The sequence below is a fragment of the Phyllostomus discolor genome, chromosome 3 (genome assembly GCF_004126475.2).
Source record: "Phyllostomus discolor isolate MPI-MPIP mPhyDis1 chromosome 3, mPhyDis1.pri.v3, whole genome shotgun sequence".
NCBI classification, from domain to species: Eukaryota; Metazoa; Chordata; class Mammalia; order Chiroptera; family Phyllostomidae; genus Phyllostomus; species Phyllostomus discolor.
The window spans coordinates 62,177,871-62,196,038 of NC_040905.2; the positions used below are offsets into that span (position 1 = coordinate 62,177,871).

Sequence of the window (18,168 nt, forward strand, 5' to 3'; positions counted from 1 at the left end):
GTAGTCTGTGGGTCGAATGTAGCCTGCCAAGGGGTTTTATTTAGACCACATGGTTTTTGTTTGCTTGTTTGTTTTAATTTAGTGTCAGCATTTAAAAACCATAGCATTGTCACTTTCAAAAAATCCAAAATTTTGGCCTCTTTTGAAAAGTTGGAAGATCCGACTGCTCTGGGCCCATCTTCCCACATGACAACCCCCGGGAATAAGCAGTAGCTGCCTGTGTAAAGGAGCATGCCCTCCAGGCCGTGACAGTCACTTCCCTCTGTTGCCTCACACTTGACCTACTTCTCACGGTCACCTGAAGTTCAGGAGGGTTCTTGTCACAATCACTCTATAGCTTTCCTAAAGAATTGCCTGTTTTCAGTTTCAAAAATTATCAAATTATTATTAGAATTATTTTCTCTTAACTGGGAATTTTTCTTATTTAGAGTTATTTAGAAATTCAAAGTGAGACTGGAAAAGATCTCATCAATTCTGGCACTGATGCATCAGAATTCAGTTAAATAGCTCATTAAATATTAGACATTTTCTATACTGGACTCATGAAGACAAATAGCAATGCACAGGAATATAAGTTACCTTCGGCATTAATGAAATCATTATTCTAGTTTAATTTAGCTGAATATTGTACTATGCATTTTATATTATAGAGAGTATTTTTTTGTCTTGTTTTGTCAGTGGTGGTGGTGTTGGCCAGAGCTCATCTGTGATAACTTTTTTCTTTTATCTTAACTGAGGGATCTGTTCTATATCACCTTTGCTTCCTAATGAAACTAAAATTAGTTTCCCTGAGCAGCTAATTCAGTTTTTCTTGTCTGGGCCCAACAGCCTGGATCCAGACCTTGTTAATCTAAGTTAGGGTGGGTGGAGGAGTGGAAACCGACTTAGCAGAAGGAAGCCTGAGTGCCCGCAGAAGGGAATAATGATGAGAAACAAGCTGATTCACCCAGCGAAATACCAAAAACCTTCAGCGTTCGAGGGACCAGGTGTTTTAGAAAGCAGATGAGGCTTGGGGCTGAAAGCAGTACAATTACTTAAATGTTGATTGAGACAGCTTTACCACACACCATACCACCCAGGAAGGTGGTAACTGCTGCTCCTTCATCATCATTGGAGATGGGAGGTTCATTCCTGAACAAATGAAACCAAAAAAGTTATAAAATCATGCACTCTGAGTACAGTTGAGATCAGGCAGGGAGCTGGACTGAAAACATGGGGGTTAGGTGAAAGTGTGCACATTTCATAGTAAACATCCAGCCTCTTTCCTGTATCCAGATTCTAGAATTCTGGCAGCCACATGTTTGCTACCTCCATAGCCTGGGCACGAAATTAAAGCATCAGAGGGTGGTACAAAAAAAAAGTATAGTTGCAATTATTTGGAAATTCTTTCAATGAACCCAACATTAAGCTGGTGGTTCTCCTCACCACCAGCTGAGTGACCTACCATTTAACTCAGTTCTGACGTTACCTGGAGATAGTGAGAGGGTTAGATCCCACAGGTCAGGGACTCGGTCCCACAAGACTGTCCCCCACCACACTTCAGACACCAGTTGCAAGTCCAGTGTTTCCGACCAACTGGTTATAAATCAGAGGTTCCAGCGACCCCTTCCTTGGGTTCAGTTAATTTGCTAGATTGGCTACCTAAGTTTACCAGTTTATTAAAGGATACAGATGAGCAGCCAGATGAAGAGATGTATCGAGTGAGGTCAGGGAGGATCCCGAGTGCCGGAGCCTCTGTCCCAGTGGAGCTGTGGGGGAGTGTCCTCCTCTGTGCATAGATGTAGTTACCAACCTGGAAGCTCTCTGAACCTTGTAGTTTGGGAATTTTATGGGGGCTTCACTATGTTGGCATGACTGATCATGAACTCCATTTTCAGTCATTTTCTTAAGAAAATGTTGGGGGCAGCAGGAAGGCGTGGCTGAAAAGTCCAAGCTTTTAATCATGGCCTTTCAGTGGTCAGCCCTCATCCAGGAGCCCAGCCCGGGTTGCCTCATTACCATAAATGACACCATTGTCACCCAGGAAATTACAGAGGTTTCAGGAACCTTGAAACAGGGGTTAAAGACCATGTGTTAGAACAAAAGACACTCCTAGTGCTCTTTTGCTGAGGAAATTATGGGGGTTTCAGGAGCTCTAGACCAAGAACTGGGTACAGAGATGATTACATGTGCATATTTTCTGTTATCTCACAAGAAGGAACTTAGAGGAATAAAGAGACACAAGGAGTAGGAGAAAACCTTTAAAAAAAAAAACCTTTAAAACTATCCTCAAAGAATAAGAAATATACATCCATAAAAAGCAGGGATAGAATATTACTAAAAAGGAATAGTAGATGTAAAGACAGAAAGTAGAGGGGTGGTTTCCAGGGACTGGGGTTGGGTGGGGATGGAGCTGTTGGTCACTAGGCAGAGTTTCAGTTTTGCAGTTTGGAAAGGGTTCTGGAGCTTAGTTACACAGCCACCTGAATGTACTTAGGTTACTCAGCATACATTGTGCACTTAAAATAGTTGAGATGGTTTATTTCATGTGTATTTTACAATTTACAAAAAGCAATAAAAGAATAAGCCATTCTTGGAAATTAGAAATATGATAGCAAAAAACTCAACTAATAAAATAGTTGAAAGATAAAGGTAATGAAATTTCCCAGAAAGTAGGACAAAAAGATAGACAGGAAAGAAAGTTTAAACAAAGAAAAAGTTGGGGGCTCAATCCAGAAGGTAAAGATCCTGAATAATAGAAGTTAATACAAAAAAAAAGTGGGAGAAAATTACCAAGAAATGATACAAGAGGTTGTCTATCCCGGCAGTGAAGGCCTTGGGTCAGCCAAGTGCAAGCGTCCGCTAAGTGCTCAGCTTAATGAACAAGGTATGCTGTTGAGACCTGTAAAAATGCCAACTATAAATTGATAAAAATTGAAAACATTACAGGATTAAAAAAAACACACATATTACTTAACAAGGACTATGAATCTGAATGGTAGTGGAGTTCTTAGCAGCCCTGGAAACTAGAAAGCAGTAGCATGCTGCCTCCAACATTCTGAGGAAAGTTTTTCACCTAGGATTCTATACCAAACCAAATCCTAAATTGTATGTGAGGGTAGATTGAAGTCATTTCATCGTAAGCAAAAATACTTCTGATGTACTCACCTTTTTCAGGAAGCTAATAAAGCAGAGGTGTCAAACTCATTTTCAGGGGGGGCCACATCAGCCTCACAGTTGCCTTCAAAGGGCCGAATATAATTTCAGGACTGTGTAAATGTAACTACTCCTTAACTAGGGGCAAAGAGCTCCACACTGTCTCTAGGTAGAAACAAGGTGCTGGGCTGAATAAAAAACAAGGTGTAGGGCCGGATTCGGCCCACAGGCCTTGTGTTTGCCACTTGTGTAATAAAGGTTCTGCTTCACCAAAACTAGAGAATAAACAAAGTGAAGGACTGGAGTCCAGAGTGCAGGGATCCAGCACAAAAGCATGGAGCAGGCCTGGCCTAGAGAGCCGTCTGACGCAAGCGCTGAAGAAAAGGTCTCCAGGGCAGCGACAACAACAACACTGCAGGAATGCATAGATTATTTGATAACTCTGTCTTGGAAGATAAAACTGATAGGTCTTGAAAGAGTTTGGAAGGTTGCCCTGGCCTGTGTGGCTTAGTTGGTTGGGGTGCCATCCCATAGACTGAGAGGTCTCGGGTTTGATTCCCTGTTAGGGCACATACCCAGATTGTGGGTTCCCTCCCTGCTCAGTGTGTGGGAGAGAAAGCAACCAATTGATGTCTCTTGTGCATCAATGTTTCTCTCTCTCTCTAAAAGCAATGAAAAAAAAAAATGCCCTTGGGTGAGGAAAAAAAAATGTTTTAAAGAGTTTGAAAGGTTGAGTTAGCTACAAAGGAAAAAAAAAAAACAATTAAATGAAAAAAAAATGAAGCAATGAACAAGATGTATCCTGATGACTGATATAACCAAATTGTATTCAATGATTTAGGAAGGCTTGAGGGAGGTGTAGAGGGTGTGTAACAGAGCTTGGATGTCATCTATTAAATAAGAAACTAACAATTAATGCCCAAACTTGATCCTAAATAAAATAAATTAACATTTTTTTTCTAAAAATTTTAGTGGAAGAACGCAGTTTTGTTGAAAAGCACAGATGGCCATCGAATATGTACTTGAAGCAGCTTGCGGAATACAGGAAGTATATTCACTCCCGGAAATGTCGTTGCTTAGTAATGTAACCTGGTACTTTTATATACATACACTTTTCAAAAATATTATTATGAAGAATGGGATACCTCTGGGTTCCAGTTAATTCTTGTGACTGAAACATGGGTGTTAAAAAACAAAATATATATATATATATATATGTGTATGTGTGTGTGTGTATATATATATATATATATATATTATGGTGTTAAAAAACTACCATACAGCTTAATGAGTTTACTAGCTCTCTTTGACAGAAACTGTTGTGATCTTAAAAGGGAACAACATACATCATAGGCTAAATCTAAGGCTTTACCCTAGTGTGTAAAGCTGTTGTACAGCTACTTATTCCCTTGAAGATGCCCTGTTGCTTTAGTGACATTAATACCCACCCCAGTTAAGAAATGTTTAGCTTAAAAAAATCACATAGGATTAATACATTTTATCATGTCTGATTAATTGCTCTGTTAAAATAAGGGGTATTTAAAGACCTAGTCTGACTATTTCTGTAGTGAAAAATCTAGGGGAGGACTGACCAACCTGAGACTTTAGGAATCAAAGGTTGCCTGAGATTTTGAATGTGAAATGGCACTTAGTTCCAAATCAGTGACAGTGTTTGAATGATCATGAAAAAAAAGTTCTGTTTTTTGTCTAAACAACCCAACTGAGCCACCTCGTCTTCTCCCTGGGATTCTGATTAGGCAGGAAATCTAAACAGGGGTGACTCCACAGCCAGGCCACCTGTGCAACTGGACCGGGCTGTAGGCTTAAATGGGCCCCTGCTTGCTTGTTCAGTGCTCTGCCGTCACCGTCTTGAAATTCATAATAATGTTTGAAGAAGGGCCTTGCCTTTTCAGTTTGTACTGGACCCCCCCAAATTATGTTGGTCTTGTAGCGGGATAGGTACTGTGTTTTCTCGCTCAAACATCCTTGTCCCTGAAAGCAGAAAAGAGGCACTGCTGTCCAGGGAAGAGCAGGAGGCTTTCTGAAGGGAAGAGAGCAAATGGGGATTCTGGGATCTTTGGGGAAATTCATCTCACCCAAGGGCCTCTGGGGCCACCTCACTGGCAAGTGAGAAACGCCTTTTGTTATCTTATCTTTAAAACACTCAGGTCCTGTCTATCCCAGATGAGCAAATACTTTCTTGATCATTCTGAAAGACCAGGATATTGGTAAGAGTGACTGACCAGTGTGACTTTAATATGTATTTATAAATGCTCATGGGAAAAAATGGTTTTTTAGAGAACTTACTGTCGAAGCCTCAGATGTTTTTGTTTTAGTGTATTTACTAAGATTAGGACATTGGTAGCTTAGATTGTTTCTGAGGACCACAAGGTTATTTGATGATGAGTAGCATGAATTTTGTCCTTCAAGATTACCCAGTAAGTTAAAAGAAAGGCTAGAAATGAAAGACTTGTTACAAGTAGAGAAAATGATACTAGGATAGAGGACAGAATTATAAATTCTCTTGTATTGTGTGTCAACAGAAATAATTACACTGGAAGCCCACAAACTGAGAGATGGCAAACCTGAATGCTATTGTTACTATCATTTTCATCTGTAAAATAATTCAGTATTGGATATATTTTTCTTTTAATTTCCGGTTATTTTAGAATACATATAGTTTTCCAACTGCTCCAAGGTTTGATTTAACAGTTTTTACTATATATTGGAATCACATACAGTTAGTCCTTGGGTGTACACCAGCACTGTCAGAGTGAAACAATAAAAATTCCCTACACATTTCGTTCAAGAAACCTGATTTTAATTGAATTGTGCTGATGAAGATTACTATAATGCATTTTATGGTTTTTGTATTTTAATCACTTGAGTTAATTTGGCAAATCCCACTTGATATGGACAGCATTGTAAAGAATAGATACTGTGGTAGATTTCTAGAAATTCACTCACATTCAAGAACTTTTAAAATGCAATGATAGCATTTGGTTCTTCATAAGCATATTTTTACCCCTATGTTAATTAGAGCGCTTAAAGTTCTAAATCAGTAACTCTTAATCTAGGAAATTGAAAAATAAAAGTTCAAAGGCAAGATATATTCTTACAAATACTATTTAACATTTAAAGAGACCACAGCTAGTTTTTTGGTTGTTCGACCGGAGTTGAATTGCAAGGTGGTATTCTGTGGGTGCTCAGCGTGTAGTTTTCATGATGAAAGGCCTTTACCGTCTACGCAGATGTGACGGTTCTCCAGAACTGGTCATAACGGTGATCAAATGAGTTTTTAAATCTAGATTAAAACTTCTGAATTAACGGAATTTAAAATAACAAGACATTAAAAAATAAGCTATGGTGGAGAAATGAGTGCTCTTTTGATTTTATTTTTAATTGAAAGACTGTTTCTAGATGAATGTGTGCTCTATGCTGATCTCTGCTTCAACGTATTTACCAGTCATTTTACTTAGAGAAGATGCTGTTGGTCCCAGGCCAGGTTTTCCTTTTTTTCCCAGGCCAGGTTTTCACCTCATATAACCCTTTGCATACTTCTGACTATTCTGTGTTCATATCATAGGAGAGTAGGCTTGTAATATAAAAGTTTCAGTAACGTGCCTGAAATTCATCCGGTGCAAGCCAGCATGGTGGCTTCACAGTGGGTGGTAGCAAAGAACTGAAGAATTGGATAAATCTGACCTCCGAGACTGAGAAACTTTTCAACTATAATTTTAAAGACTACACTACACTGATATAGTTAATTATACGAATATATCCTCAAGAGTATTTTATTTTATTTAAAGCATCTGTTTAATTCAATCTTTAATAATTTTGCAAGGAAGGGTATGTGTGTATTTTAATATAGCCTGATCTGAATTTATATGTTTTTAGCTTTAGTATTTAACATTTTGTAACAAATAAACCTTTTTTAAAAAACAAGTTTACCATAGTGTTCTATAGTTATTTTCTCTTGGATGTTGAAATGCTGGAATTAATTTGGTAATATTGCCTTGTGTTTTTCAAGTAAAATTGTGTTGCACAGAAAATTTCCATTATATGTAAAATTTTTAGGGAACTGCTGATATTATAGATAACTCATATGCATGTGATGAGAGAAAAAATTTACATCATAGCTTATATAAAAAATTATATTTAACAGGTATTACCAGAATTTTTCTTAACAAAATAATTGCCTTTATTTATGAAAAAAATGTTTTGATAATTATTTAGCATAGAAGTGAGTCCTCTTACTTGCAGGCTTGAGTGTTGCTTCTGCATAACAGTTAAGAATCTGGAACTTTCTAGAGCTGAGGAGCCCAGATAGGAGCTGAAGAAAGACCAGACAGCCATAACATGCGGATGGAGTGTGCACTGTGCAATATAATCTCTCCCCAGGAGGCTCCCAAATTGCCAGTAAAGGCTGCTAAATCCAGAAAGGCCTCCACAGTTCCATTGGAATCGTGTTTCTGACACAAGTCTGACCTGTCGCCCGTAGGGGAACCTCCACAGTCTTCACTGCCCTTCATAATCTCAGCTTTTCTTCTTTGACTTTCCAGACTGTCTATACACTTGCACACTTCATACAATTCCTGTGACTTGGTTTGGGTTCCCATTCCCCCTCCACTTTGCAAACTTCTGCATATCCCATAAAGCCCAACTTAAGCATCATCTCTCTTTTGCTTTGTATGACTCTCCCAGGAAGAATTAGTTGTTTCTGCACATGTCTTTCTTAGCTCTTTATTCGCTTAACTCTTTGTGGCACTTACTGCACTTTAGGAATTCATGTGTTGGTGGTCTCTACTTGGCTATAACTTGAGGGCAGGGACCATGTCTTGATTATCTTTGTGACCCATTCTCCAACCTTCTGCAAAGCACAGGGACTGACACAGACTGTGTGTCTAAAATAAATGGCACTGAAAAAGTCAGACTGTCTCAGCTGGAACAAGAGTCAAAACTTGCAAATGCCAGTGGAAAGTGTGTTCACACTTAATGTTTGCTCTGTGTCCAGAGTAGCCTGAGTCCATTGGTGTGAGACCCGAGGCCACCAGGGTGGCTGGCTGCCTGGGGAGTTAATGAACATAGAATGGAAAAGTGATCAACTGTTAGACCATTGAGGGGGTGCAGAACATGTACAAAATGATCCTTGAGGACATCTGCACCCTGGGCAGCATGATGCGTTTGGAGAACAGAAAAGTTCTTAATGCACATGATGAAGGGAAAATGGCTGCCAGTGTTAAACATGGTGTTGACTTTGTGCAAACAATTCTTTAACTGTATGCAAATGATGCCCCTCTCATGCAGCTGGCTATGTTCTCAAAATCTTAGTTGTCTTGCCCTACTATTAGAGATAAACATTCAACAATGAACTAATGATCAGCACTAATATGAGAGGGTCAACATTTTCTTATTTATGTGTTCAGAGAGCTCTCTTATTTACTCCCATTTAAGGAAGTAGCATGCAGTTTAGTGGACACAATATGGGTCTGGCACAAATAATACCCCTTGTTTAGTATAAAATCTTTTATTATGAAATTGTAAGCATGTAATTGTATAACAACAATATCATGCTGAAGCACATCATATGACATTTCAGGTGAAATGTTCAAATTAAAACTATAAATGATTACACCAGTATTATTATCCTGCCAGCCACACTCAAGCAGGTGTTACTTCTGCTGGACCCTGTATATTACATATTTATAAAAATTAAGTGGGAAGCAGATGGGATCTGAGTTTCTCCTTTTTTGTTGGAAACTTGGACTAGAAAGGTCCTCAGGAGAAGACTTTCTCAAAAACAAACTAACCAAAACAGTACATTTTCCTTAAAGCTGAGCTTAGTCCCTCATCTATGACTTAGTGCCTGTCTTGTTTACAATGACAGGTTTTGCTACTCTGTCACAATATACTATATTTTGTCTGAAAATTGTCTACCCTTCCATTTTCTGATTTTTTAAAAAATATTCAGCTTCCCTTAAGAATTGGAAGCAATGTTGAAGCACATTCATAAATAATTTTTTAAGATTTTATTCATTTTTAGAGAGAGGGGAAAGGAGAGAGGAAGAGAGGGAAAGAAACATTAATATGAGAGAGGAACGTCTATCCGTTGCTTCTCGTACATGCCCCAACCTGGGATCAAACTGCAAACCAGTCACACACCCTGACCAGGAACTGAACCTGCAACCTGCCCCACCAACTGAGCCATGTCAGTCAGGGCAATAAATAATTTTTTAAGCCACAGGTCTATAGGACAAAGTCTAGTTAACCCAGTTTCATAAGCCCCAGGAATTCTTGTCACAGACAACAGGAAATTACTAATTGGCCCCTGTCCCCCCCTCACAGAGGTCGGCTTCAGACTTCTGAGTGCTTTTCCCTTCCTTCTCCTCACTGCAAGTGCCTTGCTTTCACCTTCACTTCTAGTTACACTGAGGCTGTAGAAGAAGAACCATGATTTCCTCAGTTCCAGTTTTCATTAAATTTATGTGGATGATTTTTATTTTCTTGGAAATGTCATGTCTAATTCTCTCCACATGGTCACTTGGGTGGACAAACCATCATTGTTCTTGGGCCTTGTGCCCCCTTGGGTGGAGGAGGAGCAGGGTGGTTTTCTAAACTCACAGTGACTTCCTCTGAAGAACGAACTACCTCAGAGTGAGTTAGGACATGACAGCCCCTGAGAGGCCACAAATAGGACCCTGAGCAGCTGTGAGGACGGCAGGCTACAGTGCTGCAGTGCCCCAGAGAGGTTCCAATGCTTTCCCTGACTACAAGGAAAGTAAAAGGACGTTTCCTTGGCAAAAATTCAAATATAAAGATCATTCAAATAAAGTAAATAGATAAGCATCAAGAATTGCCTGGACATTTTCCTAAGCTGCGTACCACCACCATTAACAACAAAACTTTCTATTTCATGACCCTCACTATTTTTCATGAATATGATAAAAAGGCTGATCTTATATGGGGCCTTAGTAGACATCAGGGGTTCTTAAGCTGCTCTGGGGTACCAGTCTGGACATACTGGTTGTTTGTGTCTTACTTCTTTTTTTGTGTACCCTCTGGCACCATTTCCAAAACATAATAGTTGGTTAAGAGTTGCCCGTTGTCCCTGGCCAGTGTGGCTCTGTTGGTTGGAGCATTGTCTCATAAACCAAAGTGTCGTGGGTTCGGTCCCCAGTCGGAGTGCTTGCAAGAGGTAACCAGTCGATGTTTCTCTCCTTCTCTCTGTATCCCCCTTCTCCTCTCTCTAACATCAATAAGCATGTCCTCGGGTGAGAATTAAAAAAGGGAGAGAAAGATGTCTGCTGAATGTAACAGGACATGGATGATGGAGAGCCCAGCAGAGTTACTAGTCTCCAAGGCGACGGTGTTGACTGCTATGGTCCAGGCCTACCATGTCTGCTTAGGGACCAGGGAGGTGAGTTCTATAAAGGGCACAGAGGACACTCGCAACAGAAGTGGAAGAAGCCTCACCTTCAGGGGACTTCAAGGGCAGGGCCTTTGGGGAGGGCAAGTGTAGGAGAACAGGAGAAGCACATGAGATGCCCCAGAAGTAAGTTGGAGAAACATAGAGACGCACGCCATACAGGCAGAGGTATGATCAAGTGAACTTGCCGTTATTACTGTTTGTGTGAACTCCATGGGCTGGTGAGGCCTGGGGAAATTGAAGTAATATGTACTGTTTCAGCATTATCATTTACTGTACTTTTACTAAGTGCCAGGCATTTTTCATGTATTATTTTTTTAAGAAGAGACAATATAGCGCAGGAAAGTCCGGTGGGGTGATCAAGCACACGGGCAAAGAAAGCAGACTGCCCAGGTTGACTCAGCTCCGTGTCTTACTGTGTGACCTCAGACAGATGAAGTGGCCCCTCTCTCTGGATTTTGCTCATTTACAAAGTGAAGCTAATGGATGTAGTAACCTCATAGTTTTGTTGGGAGGCATAAAGGAAGTGATACATATAAAATGCTGAAACCAGTGTCTCGCAGAGAGTTGGCACTCTGTAAGAATCATCATCATCATCATCACATTATTCCGGCAATCCCATGGGGCACATGCTATTGGTATCTCCATTCTAAAATGGGCACAGTGAGTACAGGCCTAAGGTTGTGCAGCTAATAAATGTCTGAGTTGGAACCTGATTCCAAAGCCCCCATGCTCTGCCAACCAGCAAACAGCCTCCAGGGGCATTCTAAGAAAAATGTAAATTAACCCACCTAAGGCCCGATGGAAGCTCCCTTTGAAGGTGCTGCAATACTGCTGGCTTTGTGAGAAGAACAAACTGGACATGCCCCTGGGAGCTTCCTTGCACGGATAACTCCAAGGTTAAGGAGTCATCAAGGTCATTACTCCTACCCTACCTCCACTCCCTTCCCTCCACTCCCTTCTTAAACAACTATTAAAAGGTGTAATCTGATCATGATTCTTTAAATGTTGTGATTGGTTAACACTCCACCCTTGTGGTTAATATTTGAAATAAATAACCCAAGGCTGAGGGCTGGAAGACAAATAGCATATCCTGGTATGATGTGGCCAGAGAGAGAGGTAGCTGGGTATAGAACCCATTCCACCCCCCATAGCCGGGAGGTGAGATTTCTCTGTTAATCCTCTTTCATTTAAATTTATTTTAGTTTAATTAGTTAATTTCATTAATATCAATTCTGTATCAATATTAATATCAATGGTAAGAACCCAAACTGGATAAATTTGCATACCCACAGGCACACATCTAGGAAATAGCCTAACCAGGATTTGAATTTAGTCTGTGTTGCTTTTAAGCCATAGAAATCTACCCTTGGAGCAGGGATTTCATGTTCTTGGGCCAGTTCCTATAGCAACTGTGAAGCTTAGATGAACATTCTCTTGTGAATTGTACAACCAAAATGAGTGAGTTACATGAGCTATAGACTGTGCCTAAATAAAGTTGTGTTTTTTTTAAAAAAAAAAGGAAAAAAAAGATTAAGGAAGGAAGGAAAGGAAGGAAGGAAGGAAGGAAAACATGAGTAGCCAGAAATGTTTTTCTTACTGGTTCAATAATCACTATAAACCAGCAACATGAGTTCAGTGAAGATCAGTAGAACTGGATAAACACTGAAAATTTTGGTTTCCAGGTAATTGCCTTGCACACCCCCTTGTGAACTTCATGCAAATTTCCTATTCAACAGTTCCCTCTTCACATCCCCCCCACAAAACAGACTGGTGACCATGGAATTCTACACTCCAGGAAGTATAAACACCCTGGTGTGCGTGTTTGCCTTGGGGGTGGTGTGTTTGCAGCAGTGAACAGAGTCCCAGGATTTAGGACTTTCTGAAAGAATTCAGTGTTAAGGATGTCATTGTAAGCAGTTACCAATGCTTAGGACTGTGTTGATAAATGAGCTCTAAGAGCGTGTGGCACAGACTTTGGGTTACAATAATGTTTGAACTGAAGCAGCAGATGAAGACTTTGATGGATTTTGTGTCATTATTGGGAATGTCAGGACTTATGCCAGCTGTCAGCTGAAAGTGTAATAAATAAGTTAGAAGATGCTGACATGGAAAAAATGCCGAACAGTGACGTGAGGCACCTGGTGAGCATCTCTTGCCGGCAGTGGTGTTAGTCACGGAAAGCAAGGGAGGCTTGGCAAACTGAAGGGAGGGACGTGAAAGGGAAATAAATCAGTATTTTCTGTGCTGTTGTTCTAACAAATTCTGATTAGTGCTTCTTGAAGAAAGACAGCTAGTTAAATGCTTTGACAAATAATGGGTACTTCATTACTATGCTGGAAATTGACAGTTCGCACTAGCATGTGAAAGACTCTGAAACATCCCTAGGTAAAGCTGGCAAGCCTGTGTGGGTGTCTCCGGGTAAATTCCACAAGCTCAGAGCCTGTCCAGCATTGCTGCCACTGCCCCACCGCTAATGCCAGGACAATCAGACATTCACTTCTAACACGTCGCAGATGCTGGTTTAGTACATCTGGAAGGTCCAAAGAGTAAGACTGGGTGCAGGGCCTGGCTGAGCTTCCCTGCTTAGGAGCTTACATAACCCAGCCCAGTGTCACCTCTTCAAGCTGGAGATGCCCCTCTGGGAGACAGTATCCATCCTTTGTTGCCTGCTTCCCATGTCTCAGCAAAAGGAGAGAGTGTGTATATATATGCCTGTGGGGTTTGGTGAGGCTAAGAGTGATTTTTGTTTTATTCTTTAATAGACTTTATTTTTTTAGAGCAGCTTCGAGCTGAGTCCTCTATCTAATTTGGCCTTCCAGGGTGTTGCTGGTCCTCCATTCCCAGAGTGGATCCTCTGGTCACTGTTTGACACCCTTAGTTAGAACCGGGGCAGATTGTGTTAAAGAGCATCCATACCCGTTCCTCAGAGTGACTTGGAAGATTAATAAGGAAAGAGCACAAAATCCTTACCTTAAAAACAACTTGCAACCTTAGGTATGAAGTATTGCAAGTTTCACAAGGCACACACAAGTGAGAAGGCAGTTGCTCTGCTCTCTTCTGAGAAAGCTCAGCTGTAGGTGTTGGCCAGAGGCCCCAGCCCTGCTGCCTGGGAATAGAGCCCCAGGTGTACTAGGTGCACCCCAGAGAGGTTACACAAGTTCTGTGCTTTCATTGGCTCTCCTAATACCCTTTCTTCTTTCTGCAACTCCTCACAGCTCACCATGAAAGTCACCTGGGGACAGGAAATAGAAATCTCTGTGTAGATATAGACCCATGTTTAAATATCACTTGTGCTTAAAGGGACCAGGCCAGAATTCTTTTTCACCAATTAGTGAGATTAAATTCCGCCCCTTCAAATGTTCGATGTGTTTAATAAGAAAATATCACTTACTAAAGGAATTGTATTTAAAATGTCTCAGGAGCCCAGTTCTTTAAAATAGTTCCAGGACCACTAATAAGTGTTATGGTGCAGCAAGTTAGGGAGCATGGCTTTCTCTTAACATCCAAGCGTCAAGATAATGGCCTAATATTACTCACTGGGGATATGAATAGTGTGGTCTCAGCCACACAGGCCCATGGATCACCCATGACTGTCATGTCCCCTCAGGACCACCTTTGGACAGCCTTGAATGGGGAGGAATGACTGCCGGTTGTCCCACTCAGGGAGCCAGGCAGTTACTAAAATGAGACGTGAACGGGGACTGAGTCACTTGCTTTTCAAAGTGAACAGAAGGAGTGGAGCTTTGCCTGTGCATTTTTTGCCTGGTTATTCTTATTGCTTTCCCCTGCCAACCTCTTTTGCCAGCCTCTCAGTGCTCTTTGGATTATCGTTTTTCTATCCCTGCAATTCACACAGAATTACTCTGCAAGACACTGGCAGAAAACAGGAGATTACGGGAGTCTGTACACTGACCGGAGGCTGCCAACCCCCTTTCCCCTGCTTGGCAGCCAAAACTGGAGGCAAGACCCAACCCCCACCCTGAACGGAGGAACAGGAGAGACTGAATGGCTCAAAAGAAAAGCTTCCAGGAACTATCACTTGGGGCATCTGCACGTGATCATTCACTCATGCATATATCCATTCATTCAAACACCTAGCAGATATTTATGAAGTGCCTACTATGTACAGATAGTCTTCTCAATTCTGTAGACACAGCAGTAAATAGACACAAATTCATGGCCTCAAGGGTCTTACATCTGAGTGGTGAAGACACATAGTAAACAAAATAACTAAGTAAAGTACCAATATATTAGGTGATAAATAAACTAGAGAAAAATAAAACAAGAAAGAGGCATGGGGAATTCCAGTGATATTTTTAAGTAGGGTGATGTGGAAGGCCTTGCTTAGAAGGTAACATTTCCACCAGATCTCTGTGGTGAAGCCCAATCCACACACACAGATCTTCCAGCCAGTTTTTGGTGTGTCGTCCATAACAATTTACAGACAACCAATGTTCAACGCAGAACATTGGGAGGCCTTCATGTGTAAAGCAGAAACAGAAAATAGGGACTCAAGGAGAAGAGAGGGAATACAGGCATCAGAAGACAGCCTCAGCTATGATTAATACCTTCTGAGGGAGAAGTGATTGCCCCCCCGTAAAACAAAAAAAGTGCAAACAACTGAGAACAAGAGAACTTGTGGAAATAAGAAAAAAATCATAATTGGAAAGAACAAGAGCAAAACATCAGAGAGAGAAGACACTGCATTCATGAAACAATTCTATAAAAGGAACATTCAGATAATATCAAAGAGCTATTGGCTATGAAAAGCATGATATCAGAAATTAAAAACTCAATAGAAAAATAAGAAGACAAAGATGAGTAAATCCCTCAGGGGGAAAAAATGAGATAGAAAAAAGACGAATCCAGAAAAGCCAATATCTGGTTACTGGGAGCTCCAGAAAGAGAACACACAGAAAAATGGAGGGGAGGAATGTGTCCATAAATAAATTGATAGTTTCCTATGGGCCCTCCAGCCCTCCAAGTCCACCCCTAACATATGAAAATAGGCCCCCACCAAGACGCATCACTGTGACATTTCAGAGCACAGGGCTCCATGGGAAGATTTTGTAAGATCCCAGAGTATAAAGCAAAATAAACAAGATAACCAAATAGGTCATCCACAGTGATCAAGAATCAGAATGGCTTCAGACTTTTTTTTTAAGTTTAAGGTGGCTTCAGTCTTCTTAACAGCAACACTGAAAGCAAAAGACAGTGGGAGGCATCTTCAAACTTCCCGAGGAAAACAGTTTCCAACTGGGAGCCATATCCAGTGGAACTGTCATCAAACACGAGGGCAAAACAACAATATCATCAGACAAGCAAGGTTTCAAAAAATTTACTTCCCATTCTCTCTTTCTTAAAACCTATGGTGGATATTTGGTCCTCTGAAATAAAAACTGAGATAGAGAAAACCACGATCTGCTACTTTCCCCCAGTCTCTGTCGGTGTGGACCTGCCTGCCTGTAGCCTCTTAGCCGGACAGGGGCTCACAGCCGAGGTTCCAGTGCTCAGCCTCCCCTGCAGCCAAGCGCTGTGGCTGTGGCCTAAGCTCTGGCCAATGGGATGCGAGCAGGCGGTGCGCACAGCCTCTAGGTTGATGCGACCTTGTAGAGCAAAACCACCTGCCTGCCTCTGGACTGCTATGAGAAATACATTCCTAGCATAATTTTATGTTTTTGTTACAGCAGTTTAGCTGTAACAAAAACTGCTGTAACAAATATATACGGGGTGTGGGAAACAGAAGATTCGACCCTGGAGAGAGGGAAATGGAGTCCCTAGGAAATCAGTGATGGGAGGTAAGTCCCAGAAGCAAAGCTGGGCGCCCGCATAGAGGGCATCCGGTGCAGACTGGAGCAGTCATCCTCCACGTCAGGGGCTCCCTGTTGCGTTTCCTTTTTTAAAACTGGAGGGCAGAATGCCCAAATGAGCCCGCAGCAGGTCCCTGCCTGTACTTTGCTTGTCTTGTGCTGAGACATTGCTGTACCCCACACCACACACACCAACCAGTTGAGGGGTGTGGGAGCGCTACCCGCCCCCCCCCCCGCCCCCCCACCGCAGAACTGGCGTGTGCTTTGACCTTCTCCTGAAAGCTGCTGGAGGTAGGCCACGATGTGAAAATGCTGAGCAGCCCACTTCTGTTGACCTTATTTCTGGGGGCCACCCCTTAGCTGTCTGCACAAGGGCCTCCCCAACCATGGGGTACCCTGTGTTTCCAGGGCTCCCTCAGGACCACCCCTCTGGTAAGTTCCCAGGGAAGCTGAACCTCCCCCTTCAGCTCACCTCCTCCTGGGGCAGTTCATCTATTTCCATAATATTGCCCTTTTCTTACACAGCTAGGTTGCTGTTTGGCATTGCTTTTTCAACATGTATTGCTTAGGGCAGGAGTGTCAAACTCATTTTCACCAGGGGCCACATCAGCCTCACAGTTGCCTTCAAAGGGCTGAATGTAATTTTAGGACTGTATAAATGTAACTACTCCTTAACAGTTAAGCGAGAGTTTGGCACTGCCAGTGGGTAGAAACAAGGTGCCAGGCTGAATAAAACAAGATGGAGGGCCAGATCTGGCCACGGGCCTTGGGTTTGCCACCTGTGGCTTAAGGGTATAAAAAACTATAAAGAGAAGCATCAAAATGATTACAACAGATATGAGCTAGATTAATGTGCGGAGCGAGGGAAGGATTCATTGGGAAGGGACACATGGGCTTCTAAGGTACTTTACCAGTACTATAGAGGCACTGTTATAGAGTTGCTTTATTTATTAACATTGAAGGCATATATCCAGGTGTTAAATAGAACTGTGCCTGCTTACCTCTTATATGTGTTTAACACATTTTACAATAGTTTTAAATAGGCTTAAATAGCCATGAAACTGATAAATGTGTAGCAAGGACTGGGGCTTGGGAGGGGTGGAGAAGGAAAGACTTTTGGTAGAGATTGACATGTTAAATCACATGCAGGTGTTGCTTTGATAAAGTTGAAGTTCTGTGCTAGGAGCTGGGTGTACAAAGATGTGAAAATCCAGGCTCTTGCCTTTGAGTGTGGTATTTCCGCATCTGGCAAGAGACCAGTGCAGATGACTAAATACAGCTGTATTCAAATTCGGAGTGCTTTAGGGTTACAGAAGAGTGTGCAATGGCTTTTTTAGACAAAAAGCAGTGAGAAGAGAGGATAGAAACAGCGTAGATAGTCTGTAATCAGGCCTTGAAAGAGGAATCTGAAAACGGAGCAAAGGAGAAGAGACCCAGTGAGCAGAGGGGCAGGAGGTGTGGGGGGAGGTGCAGGTGGGCGGTCCGGAGCAGGTCAGGAACTGCAGGCTGCACTCTGCACAGCCGCCAGGGGCGGCATCACAGTGTGGCATGGAGCGTCGCCTGCACAGGAGACACACTCCCCCAGTTTGGTTGAAGGGAGTGGTGTGGGCCTGCAAGGGAAGAGAGCGGAAGCCAAAAGTACAAGGGTATGAGGTGAGAAATGGAAAAATGGAATGTGATGTGGAAAAAAACAATTAAACTTTAAACATTACTCAATTGTCTAGTATTGACATATTATATTCAAATTATTTGTCATTTCAATATGAAATTAAAGAATCACACCAACCATTTGTA

The 18,168-nt window shown here is 41.7% G+C and overlaps 1 protein-coding gene across 1 annotated transcript in view; it reads left to right on the forward strand.

Moving 5' to 3' along the window:
* RHOBTB3 (Rho related BTB domain containing 3) overlaps positions 1-6,908 on the forward strand; it is a 49,963-nt gene extending 43,055 nt beyond the window's left edge. The window contains 1 exon segment of the mRNA XM_036020560.1: positions 4,108-6,908. Within this exon segment, the coding sequence (XP_035876453.1) occupies positions 4,108-4,223 (116 nt within the window). The 3' untranslated portion in view covers positions 4,224-6,908.
* The last annotated feature ends 11,260 nt before the right edge of the window (positions 6,909-18,168 follow it).